Source organism: Vipera berus (genome assembly GCF_964194415.1).
Source record: "Vipera berus genome assembly, chromosome: 8".
Lineage (NCBI taxonomy): Eukaryota > Metazoa > Chordata > Lepidosauria > Squamata > Viperidae > Vipera > Vipera berus.
The window spans coordinates 11,033,337-11,054,288 of NC_138211.1; the positions used below are offsets into that span (position 1 = coordinate 11,033,337).

At 41.5% G+C, this 20,952-nt stretch overlaps 1 protein-coding gene across 4 annotated transcripts in view; it reads right to left on the reverse strand.

Moving 5' to 3' along the window:
• The window catches only part of CAMK2B (calcium/calmodulin dependent protein kinase II beta), a 173,546-nt gene that overhangs the window by 60,194 nt on the left and 92,400 nt on the right, over positions 1-20,952 (reverse strand). For all 4 annotated transcript variants that reach the window (XM_081333755.1, XM_081333754.1, XM_081333753.1 and 1 more), the window contains exon 6: positions 2,923-2,995. In XM_081333755.1, the coding sequence (XP_081189881.1) occupies positions 2,923-2,995 (73 nt within the window). The remainder of the gene's footprint in view (positions 1-2,922; positions 2,996-20,952) is intronic.

The window sequence follows — 20,952 nt, forward strand, 5'->3', positions numbered from 1 at the left end:
CTGTTAAGAGTTTAGGTAGGTTTATGCACAAACTTTATTAGGCATTTGTGAAGGCAATTCCATTGCAAGCCGAGGCAGCTGTTTAAATAAACCAAATAATTTTCAGGCATGTATGAACCCTCCAATTAGCTTGACACCCCAACAATTGAGCCCTGCTGATATTGAATAGAAAGTTAAAGCTGTTAAGCAATTTTTGCCAGGTTACTTTGTTGGTTACTTTGTTGTTTTAATCTTAAAGGGTTTTAACCTCTGGTCAAATTCCTGTCCCAAAGCTTAACAAGAAATAATCACCACAGAAGTGGAATGAGAGGGGTAGCCCAAATCTTTTTTTTATAAAAGACCAACAGATACAGACACAGAACTTTTCAAAAAGAAATTCCCAGGACACAGAAACAAAGGGGGGGGTATCTTGTCAAGGTTCCCCTCCCTTATTGCCACGATAACACACCCAGACATTGCTGAACTTTAACTACTCGTTACACCTGTCAAGTATGATCTCTTTATAACATCCCCGTCACATCTCAACCCAAAGGAGTGTTACAAAGAGGCCAGACAGAGGGTGTATCAAAACCAATAGGGGAAAACTCACATAAATAAATCATTGGCACACAATTAAACCAGACATAGAATGCATGCACGCTTCTAGAAGAAGAGAGATTACAGATGCTCTGTCTACAAACATCACCGTTTGGGTTAAAGTCTTGACCCAGACACCGAAGCACGGGAAGAAAAAAAGTTGGAAAGGGTGGGGAAATGAATGGCTAAAGGAAAGCGGAAGAAGGCAAGGAGTAAGTAAGTTGGGGGACCAAATGAAAGTTCGAGTTTATTGAAAATATTGGGATTTGGCTGTTCCTAGATCCTATCCTATGGATTCCCTGGTTGGGCCTCCAACAGCTACCCAGAAATCAGCTCAGATCGACCAAACTGCATTAAGATGCAAGGGACCAAAACCACCATGCAAGCATGCAAAAAGGAAGGAAGAACAAAAAGCTTTTCTTACATGGAGCCCCAAAGCATTTTGGCAGTGCTGGGAGAGGAAGATATAAAATTGCAGAAGGTATGACAGGATGGATGGATGGATGGATGGATGGATGGATGGATGGATGGATGGATGGAACTGGAAGGTCTCCGCTGCATTAGATGACCATAAAGTGAGGGACCTCTCCCATTAAGAAAACTTCTTGCAGTCCAGGACTCATGTGGGACTATCTTTTGAAGGTCTAACTTGGAACAAGGCAGTGATGGCAAAGAGTAATTTTGTTGCAACATGGTCAAGAACATAGGAAATGAACACAGGACCTCTGAGATCTTTCACATTGCAAGATTTACTCCAGTGGTCCAAAGAAATCTGCTAATGGTCTAAACTGCCCTTGTAGAACCCATTGGTTGAAGTCACACAAGGTCCAGAATTTAGGTTTCCAGCACTCCTGATACTTTACCATGAATTTGTACTATACAACCTCCTTCAAGTATGCTGTACTTGACCACTGAATTTCAATGAAAGGTGAAGTCCATTGTTTGATCACGGAAGGGAAATGGTTGCCACTCATTCTTCCATGTTCCTGAGAACTAACACCTTCTTACTTCTGCAAAACTTTGAGGAGGACTGGGCTTCCCAGTTATACTTCTGCCGCTTGGTAAAGTAAGACTCAAATCAATTGTCTCTTTAAAAAAGTAAAGGTTCCCCCGCACATGCGTGCTAGTTTTTTCCAACTCTAGGGGCCGGTGCTCATCTCCGTTTCAAAGCCGAAGAGGCAGCGCTTGTCCGAGGACGTCTCCATGGTCATGTGGCCGGCATGACTAGACGCCAAAGGCACACGGAACGCTGTTACCTTCCCACCATAGTGGTCCCTATTTTTCTACTTGCATTTTTACGTGCTTTTGAACTGCTAGGTTGGCAGAAGCTGGGACGAGTAACAGGCGCTCACTCTGTTACGCGGCACTCGGGATTTGACCCGCCAAACTGCCGACCTTCTGATTGACAAGCTCAGCGTCCTAACCCACTGAGCCACCGCGTCCCTCTAGTCTCTTTAGAATCTAGATTATTTTGGCCTTACTTTTGCTCAAGGTAACAAATGATTATTTGAAACCATGGCATGTTCTTGATTTACTGGAACTTGTAGCAAATGTGGGAGCATGCTTTGTGCGGTTTCCTGGGTTATTCTGAGTTTAGGTATCTTTTTTTTTTAATCTGGACTCGTAGGGCCCCAAAATGCATGTTGCATGGGATGGTGAAATACACATGCATTAGGAGGGAGGTGGGAAAGGTAAGTTTTAAATCAAACAATTCTGCAACTTTTCAGAGGCAAAAGAGATGGAAACCACGCAACTCAAATCAGCAGTTTGATGTAAGGATGGTGTGAGCGGCATGAAGACCATAGGCTCCATATCTCTAGGCAAAACAAACCAGCTTATCATGAGGTATGAAGTCAGCATAGCTGGTCTTCTTCAAAGTCTACAATCCTGTTGTGCTGAGGTCCTGCTCCAGATGACCTCTAAAGGAGTAGAACATTGGTCTTGATAGGCTTTCTGGTCTGACCCAGCAGATCTGATGACCTCTAGAGGGAACTCAAAGAATGATGGTTTAACCCACTGCCTGGAATGATAGATGATAAGGTTCACCAGGCAGTAGATCTCCCCTATTTCTCCAACCCAGGCTAGATCACAGCAGAACGTACAACACAGCTGCCATTACATTAAGCTGATTTCTGATTAGTCTGTCAGAGGGATGACCTAAATAAATCCAAGATCAAGAAAAAAAACTGCACAATTATCTAAGGGCCCTGGAGCAAGTTTTTTCAGGGAATTTAGTCTGAACCATTCAGAAGTGATCCAACTTCTTTTTTTTTTAACGGAAGAAAAAAAAACATGCAAAGATACAAAGACGGACAGACGGACAGAGCAGTGGGGAAGAAAACTCACCTTGAGGTCTCTGTGGACGACCCCCATTTGGTGGCAATGGAGAACAGCCTCCAGGATCTGCTGGATGCAATGACTGCATGCAAACACCAGGGGGCGTGTTAGTTCACGGTGAGTGGTAACAACCGCACAGGCTGGTGGGGGGGTGGGGGTGGGGGTGGAGGGAATAATGCAGGAAAAATAAGGAAAGGAAAAACGGAAGAGGAGGGAAAAAAGGAAGAGGAGGAAAGGAGGGCATGGGAAATAAAGGAATCTGACTTCCTCTCTGCAAGATGAGAAACCCAAGTTACAGATACACACTGTGGGAAAGTGAGAGTAGGGCTGAAGAAGAAGAAGGGGGATGTTGCCTCCCCCCAAGAGAAGGAAAGGACCAAGAACCAAGACCAACTGAAACCCTACCAGCCAAGATACAGAGCTTACAGCAGATGGATGCCTGATGCTGCACTCACGAAAGGCAGAAGAACAAAGTCCCTAATGAGGCCACAGGAGAATTGACACCAATCCCATCTTCTACCATGATCTGGGCGTAAAGTTCCCACAAACAACAAATCAAGCTTGATATCCGCGTCCAGCATTTTTCAGGTACCCCAAGTGACAAGCATCTGCCCTGGGACCTCTACATGTAGCAGCTCTCGTCAGTCCCCTTCCCATAATACTTTCATTGCAAAGTTGGGATGGGAAATTTACACGGCGGTCTCCTACTGGAAGGGATGTTAATGCTCAAAGGTAGAGAGAATTCTTTACAGTGATCCTCTTAGATTTTAAAGCCGACTTGGTAACAAATTGCTTTTGGTCAAGTATCTTCCATCCTCAGGAAGATAGTGGAACCACTTGGATTTAGGGGACCTTATTGGGCTTATTTCTAGGTGGGGTGAGATACATTAGATTTCCTATTCACCCCTAACCTTTACAATCCCTTCTGTATAGTTCTAGGGGAGATTTTCAAGAGAACCGCAATCCACTTTGGAAAACTGGGTGGACTGATAGGCACAAAACAAATCCATTTCTTCTGCCACCAAGCCATCAGTAGATAGATTGTGAGTAGATTATATCCAAATAGCATTTGGAAATGAGATCAGACATCAGCAGATGACTTTGCTTAAGGGGAATGAAATTTTCAGTTGCTTGAAGCCCAATCTGCCCAGCCTACAACTTCCCAAAAATATACTGATGACATTGCGCGAAAATCAACCCACAACCATGACAACTTTCTAAACACTTTCTGTCAATACTCCTTGTATTAAGTATATTAAGCTTCCAATTGGGTTTAATGCACCATTGTTTATTCTTGAAATAACTGCACCCCTAAGATTAAAAATTAAACAGAGGTGATTTTTGACTCCACCCCTTTTGGTAATGTTACTGGATGACTGCTCGGGTCATTGTAAAAATGTAAAGAAAGAAAAGGTGTATACATCTTGCCAAAGGGGATACACCTGCTCAGACTATAAAAGGAAGTTTCAAGGAACTTGAAGGAACCTCCCAACTATTTTCAGTCATCTCATACGTGATAGGACAATAACTGTAGTTTTCGTAACAGAGAAAGGATTTTGTAGTCAGCATAGAGACAATTTTTTTTCTAAGAAAAATTATGCAATGAACTACTGCAGTAACCAGGAGTCAGGAAAAAGGCACCAATTTTCCTTCCTTAAACCCCCACTTCCACAGAGTATACAATAGCAAGCCTACAATAACAATATAATTTGGTTAAGCAGTTGCAAGCAGATCTATCAAGGTGACACCCAAAGCTACTCCATAAATGTGCTGTAACTTTAGTGCAAATACACTGAATATCTACCTAATAAGGAAACAGGTCTTACTCGGGATAGTTTATCTGCAAAATAGGTGCTAACAAGAAGTAGTAATTCCTTTTTAGACACTACTGATATATTTATCCATAAGAAGTGAATGACTAAGCTGATCTAAGTATAGAGTATTCAAATTCTGCATCAATTGAACTCTGTTGATTTTTAAGATTGTGCAAAGCTCATCTTTCTCTATACAGTTCTGCTCTGGGGGGTTGAAATAACTGTCTAAAACAATCACAAAATACAGTTGCTATGTTCCACATAGAACTCGTGGCTATTTTTATGGACAAGGATATATTCTTTTAAACTAGTGTTTCTTAATCTTAGCAACTTTGAGATGTGTGGACATGAAGCTCACACATCTTAAAGTTGCCAAGGTTGAAAAACATTCATTTGTTTCTGTTGATCCCACAAAAGAGTGGGATCAACTCAGGACATTTTGTTAGGAAACATATATTTTAAGTGACTTTTTAGTTGCCTCTGGGAAGATTATTCTACTAACACCTTGGCATGTCCTTCTTTTTTCTGTACAAATAAAGAGTAAACTGGCTCTCGATTCCACACTGGGCTGGAGACATCAATCCTTGGTTCATCTTTTCTGGCACCATGTGTCATTTTTAAAAACAGAAATTGACAGAGCCCTAAAACTTGTCCTTTAGATGAAAGAAACATGCAGCTGAGAAAGGACTCGGTCCAATAAACACTGGGCTCATCTGCTAGTTATGACTCTTCCATTAAAATATTTGTTTATTTTGAGACATTCAAAAATGAGTTCAGAAGCTATCAGACTTAAGTCTCCTCCTACAGCAGGGGTCTTCAAATTTGGCAACTTTAAGACTAGTGGACTTCAACTCCCAGAATTCCTCAGCCAGCCAGGCTTGGCTGAGGAATTCTGGGAGTTGAAGTCCACAAGTCTTAAAGTTGCCAAGTTTGAAGACCCCTGTCCTACAGTTAGACCATCCCCATTTTGTCTTCCTGAAATCACTGCAAAGAGTTTGTAATTGTGATTATTTTTTTCTTTATTAACTGAATTTGCCCTATCATCCATGTCCAGCTACCTTTTAATATGGCTCATTAAAACAGGTCAGTGGTAAAATTACAATGTAGGGTCTGAATATCACCAGGACCCAATTTTCTGCATCAATAAAACTCCCAAGTTATTTTCTTGAGAACCGTCATTAGGGTAAGGTACAGAGAAGCCTTCACTATCCCAGTATTTCTTTTAATTTACAACTCGATTTACCTCATCTCTCCTAACTTGAGTTAGGGCATATGCATCTGTTTCCTCTCATTTTATTCTCACATCAGTTTTGTGTGGGAAACTGGACTGAGCAAGAAAAATTGGCCAAAAGGGGTTTCCATGAGCTCCATTATTAAGTGGAGACTTGAACTGGGTCCCTGCCCAACTGTCATCAACCAGCATGATCATTCCTGGGTTAGATTAATGGGAGTTACAAATTCAGTGTTTCTGATAAGCACTTGATAGGAGAAATTTGTGGCAGGGGATTAAACTGATATGTACCCTAAGACTGCTTGGAGGCATCACATCTCCTGTTTACCAGCAATTACTTTTTCTCTTTGGACTTCTGACTTCTTCTTTCTTTCTTTCTCTGCTGACTTGAACAGCTACCCCCCCCCAAAAAAAAAAGCTGCCTGGGTTCAGAGTCCTGTACAAGCCACGTCCAAGTAAACCAGCTGGTGGGAGTTCTCTGCCAGCTTTTTGCAAAGCAAACCAGAGGATTGTGTCCCTTCTCATTTCAAGATATCGTGGCACAACTATTCTCCTTACCAGGCTGTTGTCTGAACTGCTACCCGGATGCACGTACCAACACATAGTAGTATTTATCCTATTGGTGAAAGCTCTCCCATTCCTGTTTTCCCCAAAAACGAAACTGTGGATTGACCACTGCAGAGTTATAAAAGGGAGTTCAGGTAACCTCCTTTAGGGCATGAACAGTGTAGTGTATGCTGGGCTGGCATACACGTGTAGCAGCCGCATCAAGAAGCGCGGAGCTGGACAGGAACAACGTTCGGCGGGAAAGCCGGATTTAAAAGGATTGGCTGCCTGGCCCGCGGGAAACCAGGGTTCAAATCCTATTGGTCAGGCATTCACCTGGGCAGGTATAAAGCATGCCCAGGTAACCGCTGTCTGGCAGTTCAGACCACGCTACCACCAATAAAGATCATACACACACCTACGCCTGCGTCTCATTGATCCGCGAACCCGACTTAACAAACAGAGACTTTTTAAGAAGCTAGAAGCCCTGAAGGCAAACAGGTCATTGAATATTCCCTCCCTATACTGAATCCTTCTTTCTTGCTATTTCCTTCTCTGTTTTATGTGTTAAAATTAATAGTCTATTGAGAAGGAGGGTGGGAAAACTGAAACAATTTGGTGCTTTGATTGAACAGTATTGATCCATCTGATCGCTTCAAATACTAAATTATATTCTGGAAGGGATCCACGGCATCGCCCTATTGCCTTGTGGGAATGACCTTGGAAGTCAGGGGCAGAATCCAAAGACAGGGGAATGGTAAGGTAAGAGCTGATCCCACACAAGGAATGTTAGTGTGACAAACATCTCAGAAGGGACCCTCCTTAGTTTCTTGACCTGTAAAGGTGGCGGGAGAGAAATGTACTTTCAGACTTGCAAGATTCCATTAATGGAACCTTACAATAAAGTAGAATTAGTCCATCAGGCCGTGCTTCCTATCTGGACTATCTTGCTAGGCTGACACTTTCCTGCCCTCTTCAAAAAGGCTCTGGTTATGAAGACTGAAGAAAAGTGCAAAGCCAACGCTGTAATTGAACAGATGAGCTGGGAAAGCAGCCGCAACAAGAATTGTAGCTTAGAAAAAGGACAAATAAGACAGGTTAGGCATGGACCCATAGGAGAGAGAGAGAAAAAACCAGATGTGAGGCAGAGAAAGGGAATAGGAAGACCTCATATCTAGGTGGTAATCCAGCTAGGACTCAAGTTCATCCAACAGATCCGGAAGTGGAAGACTCAGACCAGATAATGGGAAGTACCTTTTTTTGCATGGGATCCCTCAAAATAGTGGAGACAGCAAGTTGCTATCTTGCTGGACACTTCAAAGGGGATTGAGGGAGTTTATCAATAGATACTAATAATGACTATTGTATTTTCTAACATTGTGCAACTCCATCTCTATTTCAGTTGCTAAGGAACTGGAGGATACAGGGATGCTTCTCTTTTTCTTGAAGAGATGATTTCCCATAGTCTTCTGGGGGCAAAAAATTGGCCAAGACAGGTTTACTGGAATTCTTCTTATATTTTACTCTTGGCAGGACCTGGTTTCTTTCATAGTAGGAGACTTTGAACAACTGGAACTGTAACATTCTGCAGCGGAATATATATAACCACTTCTTTTCCTGGCCAGTAGCATCAAAAAAGTCTGAATCTTCCTCACATTCAACAGATGCACCTTTTCAAGACAGCTGCAGTGCTGCTTCCCCTATTATAAATACATTACTGGAATTTACCTATATCTGTAGCCTAAGGCAGACATACAGACTCTTGTTTGCTACAGGTATTCTGAATGTCACGTGTCTTGTTGAACAGAACTGCTTTGCTAACAGATCTCAGGTATCAATGAGAAATGACGTTTGCTTCATGACAAACTGAAAAGTGCTCATTTTTTACATCCCAAAATGCAGGAAAAAAGTCATTCCTGCTGCAGAGAAGCATATTTTAAAGAGAGCATTTGAAAATAGCTTTATTAAAGCACACTGGTGTATATGTATATGTGTGTGTGTGTGTGTGTGTGTGTGTGTGTGTGTATATATATATATATATATATATATATATATATATATATATATATATATATATATATATATATATATATATATATATACCCAACTTTGTTACAAATCATGTTGTGTGTGTGTGTGTGTGTGTGTGTGTGTATATATATATATATATATATATATATATATATATATATATATATATATATATATATATATATATATATATATATATATATATATATATATATATATATATATATATATATATATATATATATATATATATATATATATATATATATATATATATATATATATATACCCAACTTTGTTACAAATCATGTTTAAAATCTTTCCAGTGTTGGCAATTATGGAAAGGAGCATAAAACTATGTCTTATTATGGAACTGGGCCTTTAGTTGCTGTAGATCGGTTATTTGTTGCAGAAATGGTAATAAGGTACATTAGCAGCACTGGCCCAGTTTGGGAAATGGCACACCTCCAGGAAAATAGCCAAGGTTTAGGTTAGATGGGGAAATCCATAAAACATCCCAGGAGAAAAACGGGACAAACCATTTCTGCACTGTGGCCAAGAAAAGGACATAGAGGAATCCAAGCCACCATGAGTGGAGCTTGAGTTGATCTCTGTAGAGGCATCACCTTTAATGTCAGCTGTGGGCTTCTAAGGCAAGCCAGAAAAATACTTCCTCTAGGAAACTGGAACATGGTACGGTCAGGATCCAGAAATAGCACTGTCCTTTTCTAAAGGCTAACTTGGCAGCAGCCATCTGCACATTATGGAAAATGATGCCAAGTGTTAGAAGAGCTTTGGAATCTAGCCCAGCACATGTGAACATCTCTTTCAAGCAAATCTTGTGACTGCAGAAAACCTTACTACCATTTGGGAGTTTTATTTAGCACCCATACTGGAGGTTCGGTCATTATTTGAGACGCGTAATTAAAATATTTTTTTCCCCTGCAGATTCAATCAGAGTAGAAGCCTTGCTCGACATACAGCCGACAACTCTTCTTAATTTAATGCTTTCAATTTAGGTGGCACCAGACTCCAAATGACTCTGGAAAGCTCACAATAGGGCAAACAGTGAAATACCATGTCAGCAATAAAAAAACAACAACAGCAACAACAACAACAAAAAACAAATATAGAACAAGAAAAATAATAAGAAAAATACATGGGAAAAATATATTCCCACCCTAGTCCAAGGAGTGGGGAAACAGGCGCCTTGAAGGCCTTTCAGAATATCATTCGGGTGGGAGCCACCCAGATCTTGGGGATAACGTTCTTCCAGAGGGCAGGCACCCCATCAGAGAAGGCGCATTTCCTGGGTCATAAAGACACTGACTAATTGAAAGGACCCAAAGTGGATTGACTTTGTCACATAGTATTGGCTGGAGAGACGCCATGAGGCTCTCTCTCTCAAATTTATTTATTATTTATTTATTTTATTGATGGGATTTATATCCCGCCCTATCTCCCGAAGGACTCAGGGCGGCTAACAACAAAACATATAATAAGTACATAAATCAAGATAAAATGAAATTGAGAACATCAGTGCAATAAAAAATTAGAGAATTTAAAAAATGAATTAAAAATACTAAATATAAATTAATTAAAATGCCTGTTAGTCTAGGTCAGCCTGGTGGAACAGGTGTGTTTTGAGGCCGCGGCGAAAGGATTGGAGGTTTTGGGCCATCCGAAGCTCAGGGGGGAGCTGATTCCATAGGGTTGGCGCTCCCACAGAGAAGGCCCTCCCCCTGGGGGTCGCCAGCCGACATTGCCTAGCTGACGGTACCCTGAGGAGGCCTTCTCTGTGTGAGCGTACTGGACGATGGGAATTTGTTCCCGGCAGCAGATGGTCCTGCAAGTATCCCGGACCTAAGCCATGAAGGGCTTTAAAGGTAAGTACCAGCACCTTAAATCTCACCCGGAGGGCAACTGGTAGCCAATGCAGCTCACGCAGGAGGGGTGTAATATGGGATTAATCAGGCCCTATGCCATGTCGAGCTTTCTAGATCATAACGAGCCTTTCTGGAACTTCTTCTTCCAGAGGCGCTCAGTAACTGAGGCACATCTTAAGATCAACACACAAGGAGAGGTTGCATAGGGGTGATGTAGTCCAAGGCCCCAGCTACCAGATACTTGAGGCAATGACTAAGGACCACAAGATTCCTCTGTAGAACCCCAGTAGATTGAAGATACTTGTATGTAAACGTGTTTAAGATTTAACCATTTGGTCTCTGGTGTTAAATGAGTTATTGCTCCTCGTAAACAGAAGGAGAGAGGATACCAAATTTCTCTTGATTTATAAAGTAAAATAAGCTATGCAAAACAGCCAACACCTAGCTCAGGGGCCCCTATATGGATAATTTATGCCTTTTTCAGAGGTAAAGCACATATATAGAGCCAATGGTATTTGAAGGACTATCTAGACCAGGGGTCTTCAGACTTGGCCCTTTTATGACTTGTGCACTTCAACTCCCAGAATTCCTCAGCCAGGCACTCTGGGTGAGGAATTCTGGGAGTTGAAGTCCACAAGTCATAAAAGGGCCAAGTTTGAAGACCCCTGATCTCGACCACTGGTGATGTCATCATGTAGACTTCTGACCCGTACATGGCTAGCTTCCAAAATCCCCTTTTACTAACTCTTCTGCAATTCTCAGTGCCAAAATTCAGCAATAAACTGACAAATTACAATGCTGTGAGTTTCCAGCAATAAAATAGATGCACTAAAAGAGAAGCCCGAGCTTCAAAACCTTAAATATGAATGAAGAGAGGGAGGGGTGGGAATTTCTTTGGTCTAAGGATCAGTGGAGCCAAAATAAGAAAAAAAAAGCTGGTGGGTGGGTGGGGGGTTGAAAAGAAATCAACTGAGGTCAGGGGAGAAATTAGTTCAGTCTGCATTTTAATGCCAACTAAATCGCTTTTTTAAAACTTATATGAGAACCAGAACATAATGATAAATGCATTTTTCAAAATGTTGTGACAGGGATTACAACTTTAACAGCACATGTAAATAATCTCTAGGATGGAAAATTGCATGCATGCAAAAAGTGTTTATGAAGATAAATGTACACACAGCTGCACACATATTTCCTACATTCGTGGAATCAGACAGAAATGCAACAGCCTATACCTGAGATTGGAAAAAGAAAAACAGAGTGAAATGTATTTCAACCTGCACAACCATTCCCAGAAGCATTTCATTCCTGGATCTTGTTTACGCAGTTCGCTATACTTTACCCCGTACAGTTTAAGAAACAAATTAAGAAACATTCAACCAAACAGATGGTTAGGAGACCACAGAACAGGGGACAATGATATTTGCCTGACTGGTTTGTTTGAATGATTCTGCTTGAGCCAGAGAGTGTCTAACAAACAGAATGGAAATTAGTTTTTGGTTGTTGTTGTTTTAGTTAAGAAATGGTCTCAGAATGGTTGATTTAGCAATAGCAACAGCCCTTAAGACTTATATACTTCTTCACAGGGCTTTGCAGCCCCCACTAAGCGGTTTACAGAGTCAGCCTCTTGCCCCCAACAATCTGGGTCCTTATTTTTTTACTGACCTCAGAAGGATGGAAGGCTGAGTCAACCTTGAGCCAGTCAGGATCGAATTGCCAAACTGCTGGTGGGTTGGCAGTCAGCAGAATTAGCCTGCAATACGGCATTCTAACCAATGAGCCACCACAGCTCCTGATTTAAGAATTTGAAGAATGCCACTTGGATCTCTGTGCAGCTATTTATTACACACATACTGTGTCTAGCATCAGAAAATCCTGGCTTCCCCACCCACCATCCCCATATCTAGCCAAATGAAATCAGTAACAGTGCCTCCTGGTGTGTGGCCTAGTTTGCAAATGAATTTCAGAAACACAGAGAAACACCCCCCTGCCCCTTGGTCATACTCTGTTCTATGGAAGCCCAAAGGCCAGCTTAAAGATGGCGATACCCGTTGCGTCTTTGTTCTCTTTCAGGATGGTAGAACAAAGGCCACTATTGGCAGAAACCCGTAAGGTCTATTTTCCATAAAAGCATCCTATCCTTTCAAAGAGTCAATTATTCCAGAGGAATTTTCCAACATTCTGTGCTGTTATCAACCCAAATGAATCTTCTACAACATGAAGCCCTCTTGACTGAAATTTATGGATTGTAATCCACATGCACGCACACACAAGTTTACATAGTTATGCTTTGTGCATAACTTTTGTTTGTGCATAACTTTTGTTTAGAGCTGACTTTAAATCATTTCTGTCCTCTTCACTGTAGGACACTCCCTAATCAAAGGAATTAGGATTTGACTTAGATGTTTTGTTTCTCCAGCGGCTATTATACAACAACTGCATGTTCGGAATGGATGCCAACCTTTGAATGAATCTTTTTCTCCCCCCCCCGCTCTCTTTATTCAAAAATGGCCAAGGGAACCCATCTTGCATGGAAACCCCTTCCATTTTCTCCTCTACCCTGTCCCCTATAGATTTTTAAGGAGTTTTCTTTTATGGAAAGTAATCAATTTCTTTTAATTAGATTTCCCTTCCCCCGTTCTACAACAACATTCAGAAGCTGGGATCCTGAATGAGAGAAACCGCTAGGTCTTTATGTAAGAACGTCATATTCTAGGTCACTAAATAAGTTGAGAAGCTGAAGCTCACATCAGCATTGTGCATAACGCACCCCAAAGCAATGAGAAGAGTCCCCAGCATCCCTTTTCCTATCACAAAGCAAGGATTCAAGGGAGGCTGGCTTAATGAGTCCGCTGTCTAAGAATGTCTAATCTAGATACTATTCTCGATCACCCAGATAGGCTAAACATCCTGAACCAGGTTCTGGGTGTTCCTTATCTGCATCAAAGGCATGCACTCCAGCTCAACCACAACCTATATCAATTCTGATCTTGAGAGGACATAAGATGATGCTTTGGTTCCAAAGGAAAAAAAGGGGCAAGAGTTGGGAAGAAGCAATTGCGGTAAATCATCAATGTAGACCAGGAAAGAGAAGGAGGGAGAGGGGGAAAGAGAAAGAGCACACAGACACACAAAAACAAGTGGAAAAATGAATGGATGAAGCATGCCACATTGACTTTGCCCCTTCCCCAGGTGCCCAGGAGGGGTTGTTGCCCCAAGAAAATCTGGAATTGGGTGCATCAGTATATCTGGGCCTGAGTGACGCTGTGGGAGGGACATCCCATATCTCCTACCTGCCTGCACCCACCTGCCCTTGCTGGAGTGTTGCACAGAGGAGAAGAATATAGCCATGCAGGTCCAAGGTGAAAAAAAAAAACATCTCTGAATAATTGCCCACCCCATATGCCAAACCATAAAAGGAAGCTGGCACTGTGAAGCCCCAGACCTGGCCAGGTTCAATTTATTATGGCAGTGCCCTGTCCTCCCAACCCCACATTCTAAGAGGGTGAAAGGCATATGTATACTGACCTTCAAATCCCTGTGCACAATGGCATAGTGGTGAATGTAAGTTACGCTTTCTAATATCTGATGGATACAGTGACTGCAAAACAAAACGGGAAGGAAAGGAGGGGAGAGAAGGGGGGTGGGGAAGAAGGGGGAGGCCGACAACAGGGGTTGGGAGGGCGAGGAGGAACCACACAGAGAAGAGGAGCAGCAGGGGGGGAAGGACAGAGAGAGAGAGAGAGAAAAGAGAAGACAAGGAGGAAGGATGGAGAGATTACCCAAACAGAGTGGAGTGGAGAGAGTAACAGAAATGTGTATGGCAGGAAACAAAAATCAGGGATTCCGAAGGAGTGCGGGGAAGGGAACGATCCACAGGGACAGACAGATGGACAGACAGAAAGGGACAGGGGGCAGGGGAGAGATATGGGAGAACGAGAGAAGGAGAGAAACAATGTTGTGAAAGCTCTGAGACCACAGCGGGGTTATCACAAGATGCGTGCAGGTTGGAGATTGTTAATGACACCAGAAACTGTGCCCAGTCAGGGTGTGAGAATGGGGAAGCCAAGCTAGAGAGCGGATTTCCCCTTCTCTTCCAAACAAGGATGTTTAGGAGGACCAAAGTGGTTGGGCAAAATCAGCCCAAAATGAAGAGGGACGAGCCTTCCCCCCCCCATCTAAAAGAGACACTTAGCATTCAGAGACCCTTTAAGGGGGCTGTAGTTCAGTAGCCATCTGAAACAAGGACGAAGGAACAGTCTGCCAGGTATAGTGAAGGGGGATGGGGAGGAGGAAATCCATGAGTTTGACTTTTTTGGCATTTTTTTACTTGATTTTTTTTTTCAGAAGCACTGAGGCACTTCTGGATTGAAAGGATTATTCAGTGACATCACCATTGATCTGGGAATGCCCATCTGGGGACTCCTTTCATGTCTCCAGCAGGAGCTGGAGCAAAGGACGAGCGCTCAACCATAGCAGTTCTCAGGTCTCTAACGAGGGCTTGCTAATCTGCCCAGCGTTCCCACCACTTTAGCCACCGTGCTCCTGCGAATTCGACTCAGAAGCCATAAAAAACACCTATAGGCAAGGCCTGATCAAGGAGGCACTTCCATACTTGCAAACTGCATGGTCTAACCATGTCTGCAACCTCATCAGCTGCTCGTTGTTTAGTTTTCCTTCTAAACAGCTCACCTGGGTCCAGCTAATGTAGCTCTGTTTCAAGTGGGGAAGCAAAGAGAAATGCTGTTTTTCTCCTATGGGTCCATACAAAAGGTTAGTAGTGACAACATGGCTTTGGTTACACATGGGACGTAACATGGAGTAAGGGATTGTGCATACTGTATATGGACAAGACTTACGAAAAAGATCTCACCTGATCCCACTGATTGAGACCCATCGGACCAACTTGATGTTTTAAGTGTAGGTTCTTCCTGATCACCTCTTAGCCTAATTCAATTCATGCTCTTCTATGTGCTACTACCACGCTTCTCTGGATCTATCTCCCTCCCTCCAAGAATCTATTCATGGAAATCCTAATTTGACCCCTGCCAGTGCCCTTTCATCCCCAGTCCTGTGCTTTTCATATTCTCCCATTCCAGTCAACCTCTGTGGTACTATTAAGATTTTTTGTAGATAGCTCATAAGAAGAAGGGACGCGGTGGCTCAGTGGGTTAGGATGCTGAGCTTGTCGATCAGAAGGTCGGCAGTTTGGCGGGTCGAATCCCGAGTGCCGCATAGCAGAGTGAGCGCCTGTTACTCATCCCAGCTTCTGCCAACCTAGCAGTTCGAAAGCACGTAAAAATGCAAGTAGAAAAATAGGGACCACTACGGTGGGAAGGTAACAGCGTTCCGTGCACCTTTGGCGTCTAGTCATGCCGGCCACATGACCACGGAGACGTCCTCGGACAAGCGCTGGCTCTTCGGCTTTGAAACAGAGATGAGCACCGGCCCCTAGAGTCGGAAACGACTAGCACGCATGTGCGGGGGAACCTTTAAAAGCTACATGTAGGTTAAAAAAAATCCTTAATAGAATTTGTTCCAGCAAGAATTGCTAGATGACAGTTCCCAGAATTCTTTCTAACTTTCCGATGGCTAAAGATTCTACAGGTGGCATCTCTAAGTGCCACGTTGGGCAATGTTGATACATTTCTTATTATTGAGTACAGATTTGCACAAATATTTTTTCTGTTAAATCTGCAGCTATGGTAGGGCAACTGAATTCAAGATTACGTGCTCTCCCATGTCAAATATTTCCTATTAATAGAAAGATCAGTCAGGTTTTCTCCCAGAAGAAAAATGTTGATATTAGGTATGTTCCAACACATAATCCTCCAGCTATAATCTATAGTTGCATAGTCAGAGAAGGGCTGTACCATCTGGCAGTTCTGAATATCTGCTTTAATTCTGTCTGATGGGTCTGGCTATGAGCTTAACAGTATGCATCCTAATCTGAATTTTTAGGATGTTGTCTGGAAAATCAGTGGACGAACCTTTTCTGAATCTCTTGTTCTGAGTTTATTGTCTCTGCCACTGGCTTTAGAGAACTCCTGCAATGAACTTGGGATTAAAAAGCGATGAAAACTCTCTTATAGATACAAGTGGTAGACAGCAAGATTCCATTTCAAAAATTAAAAAAAACCACAGAGGACACGAGGTTGGTGAATGGGAAACAGACGCTGATTTTAATTACCCCCTCGCCATCATCCTAGCACTCTCCAGACATTATGTTCTCCTGATCCCTGACCACTGGACTTCCCAACTAGACATGAGGGCAGTTGTAGTTCAAAGCATGAATGAACTTGAGGTCATTCAGTTGGACAGCCGCCAATTAAATAGCCTGCAGTTGTTGTGCATTTCAGTCCCTTCAAGCTACATGGCCAGCGGTAAGGGATCTGGATAGTCATAGTCTGAAACATCCAGAGGTCATTAGGTGGTGTACCTCTGCTTCAACTGAAACCTCAACATGGACATTCTCAGTCTAAAAGAAAGCACATTTCTCCACTGACGACACCATCTCGGTAACCCTCCTCTTCACCAACCCCACCCACAAAGGAACATTAAGTTTTATCAGGGAAAAACAATCTTAATAATTAAGGAAAAGACAGAAGCTGGCCATAAATGGTAGGAAGCCTAAATTGTATTATGTTAATCCAGAAGAACATAGAAAATGGCACAGAAGCCACAATGATCTTTTTAAATGCAAATATGAGGCCTTTGATCAAATGAACTGGACTTTTTTCTTTAAAGTTTTCTTTAAAGATACAAAAAATGTTTGGGGGGGGGAATTATACAATGGGTGAAATTGATCTAGACTTCACAGATGGCCAAATAATTGTTTATATGGATTTAACCAAACCATGTGAGATACAAAATGGAACAAGGCAAGGTTGTCCACTGTTCCCCTTATTTATTTTAGTTCTTGAAATATGCAGTAGAATAGAGACATAAGACAAGATGACAGACTCACAAACAAAAATTTAAAAAGAGTTATACAAATTAAGAGTTTTTGTGGATGGCTTGGTTCTGCTTTTAGCAATCCTTTCAAAGGGAATTGAACTTTTAATGAGTAAATTAAAAGAATTTGGGGCTTTAGCAAATTTCAAGATTAATAAACAGAATACTAAAATGTTAACAAAAATGTGAAGATACAAAATCAAATGGAATTAATGAATAAAATGGGGTTTAAGATTGAGAAGATAAAACAATTCATTATGACCATGACAAATGTGAATTGTATGTTATTTCAAAATAATTATGTTAAGACATGGAATGAAGTGTAAAAAGACAAGTTAAGATGGGATAAAGTACAATTGTCATTGCTGAAGAAAATTGCTGTGATTAAGATGAAGGTTTTGCCTAGAATGTTATTTTTGCTTCAATAATACCTGTCTTGATAATTGATGTACCATTTAAATAGTGACAGAAGGACATATCTAAATTTCTTGGGCAGGGGAAAAAATCTTAAGTATTATATATGATGTTATAAGATGCAGAAAAACAGAATTGGATTTACCCGATTTGAAATTATACTGTGCCGCTGTTAACTTAGTTGAAAGGAGGTGTTGTTTAGAACAGAATAACAGAGTTAGAAGGGTCCTTGGAGGTCTTCTAGTCCAACCCCCTACTCAGGCAGGAAACCCTACCATTTCAGACAAATGGTTGTCCAATCTCTTCTTAAAAACTTCCAGAAGGTTCCAGAAGAAATAGAAGGCTGTTGGAGTCAGAAGAATATTATCTGAGATTGGGTAGCACAAATATCTATATGACAAAACTAACAATGTCGATTTCATAAATCATAATGTCATGTGGGCTATTTTTAGAGTGCGAAATAAATCTAGATTGTACCCAAAATACCTTTATGGCTCTCAGCTAAGAAGCATTTTATAGATAATAAGTGATAAGTAAACATAAATGTTTAACTTATTGTGATATACTAGGATTTTCTCAAGGAAACTGTAAAATAAAATCAAGAAAAGATTTGATAATAGAAACATATATTTGTCAAAGGTTTTTCCTATGCACAATTATTAGAAAAAATTAAAGTGGGTAAAAGATTTTATGGTTTTGAACAACGCAAGAGTGACTTTGAAATAGAATTACATGCCAGTGATGACCATGCTATTGCTAAAATGTATAAAGTTTTGTTGAAATAAATAAGAAGAACAAGCAAAATAACGTATTCTAAAATGGGCTGAATATTTTGGTTACAATATACAAATGGATCACCGGGAAAATGGGTGGTTGAAAGAACTGAAATGTAATTATGTTCTAGTCTTAAAGGAAATTTTTATAAAGTTATGTATCCTTGGTATTTGTCACCAGAGAAATTATGTACAAAGAATGTATAAAGATACTTCAAATTTATGCTGTAAACGTGAATAGCATGAAGTTACATTGTATCATGTGTGGTGAACATGGGAAAAAAGCTTAAAAAAAGGATACAAATAGATACATTAATTCAGAAGATTTTAAAGACTAATGCTCAATTAAATCAGAGGCTTTTGTTTTGAAATTAATGGACAGATATCTAGAAAAAAGCCATGGAATGTTGTTTTTCTATATGAAAATTGCAGCGAGATTATTACATCCCCAAATTGGAAGGATTCTGCACCGCTCACAATGGAGGAATGGCTGGTGAAGATGGTGGAATTTCCACAGAAGACAAAACTAACTTTCTTGATTAAAGAAAAGACTGTATATTGTGTAGTGGGTCCGACGCAAGGAAGAGACGCCAGCCGGTGTGTGAGTTCAGCTCTTTATTGAAGGGGGTAGTGAACTGGGGAATGAGGGCTACCTGGCCTCTTTATATACCTGGCCAGGTAAGCTAACAGCCAATGGGGTTGGCCCTAGGTTTCCCGCCGAAACTGTTCAGGCCAACGCCCCCTGGTGGCTGTTGCTATGCAGGTGCCTGCATACATAACACTGTATCTACATTTCTGGCTGAATGGAAACTCCTTACAGACTTTTTTTGCACGAAATGGGGAAAAAAATGGCACAGTGATTTTTGATTCTGAAAACTAGAAAATAAAATTAGATCACAGAAAAAAGTGAGGGACTTTTTTCTTTGTAATCATAGAGTAAGGGAGAACTTTGCAACCATATTTGTATTTGTTGAAGAGGAATAGGGAAGCTTTTTTCTTTCTATTTCTTTTCGCCTTTTCTTTCGGCCCTTTTGCTTTCCCCCCCCTTTGTTTTCTTTATTCTGTATTAGTTTGTGTTTTATTATCTCTTTACAATTTATATATAGATCCAGTGGTGGGATTCAGCCGGTTCGCACCACTTTGGCAGAACCGGTAGCTAATTTTTTGTTGCCCAGGCCCAGAATGGACTTCCGGAAGTGGCAACCACACAGAGAACCGGTTGTTCACCTATTTGAATCCCACCACTGATGTAGATCAAAGCGGCACATCAGATACTGCACACAACTACAAAGTCAGGAATCCATTGAGGGGGCTCCTTCAGTTCAGATCTACATGACAACTAAGCAGAGGGATTAAGTTAGTAAGTGATCGAGAAAAATAAAGTATATATTATTACAAAACTTAGTTCTATACGCAGGAAACACCCATCGCACTACGTCTTCTCTTGCTGTGGTATGTCGAACAAGCTAAAATGGCTTGGTTCATACATAATGTGAAGCACACAAGGGCGGGATCCCCTAGCAAGCTATGTCAAAACTCACCAATATAATGATTTAACCAAGCCACTTGGAGTACCACTCCATGCAAAAGCGACATCTCCCCTGCAGTGTTTTGGTGAGCCTAGAAGGGAGAGGCCAACTTGCTCATAAAATGTGTTTTTAATCATTCTCGTGTGCTTCAATTACATCCCATCCCATTGAACCTATTTTGGTCCTGACCTCTCGGACAAAGTCTCTCATTTCTGTGAGCCTGCCCAGCCCACCGCACCTTCACGCATGTCTCTGGCTTGCTTGTGTGATTTCCTGAATTCCCTGCGTATGTTTTATCTCTCCTGTTTCTTAATTCAGCTATTTGGGGTATTAGGCTATTAGCTGTACCTGACCTCTCTCTTGAGACGAACCCAGCATAACTGCTGGAACTGGGAACACTTGCTAATCTGTCAATGTCCAGCTCTTTTTTTCAAGAGAAGAGGGCTAAAGAGAACACTGCTTAATTTGGGCAAGAAACCGCGGACTTAAAAAAAGGAAGCTTTTAAGGCAGTGTTTCTCAAAACTTGGCAACTTTAAGATGTATAAACTTCAACTCCCAGAATTCCCCAGCCAGCTGAGGGAAAACGCCCGTACATCTTAAAAGTCGCCAAGGTTTGAGAAACACCATTTTAAGGCATCATTTGGCTTTGCGAGCTGAAGGTGGATGAGTTTCACCGGCTGGATTTGGAACAGTGCTGAGCTTGACGAGTGTCTTGCACGCACACCAGTCTCTGCCCTCCTACTGGCAATTCCAATGTACTTAGCAGGACTGTTCAGAAGGCAAATACAGGTAGTCCTCAACTTACGACCACAACTGAGCCCAAAATCTATTTTGCTAAGTGAGAAATTTGTTAAGTGAGT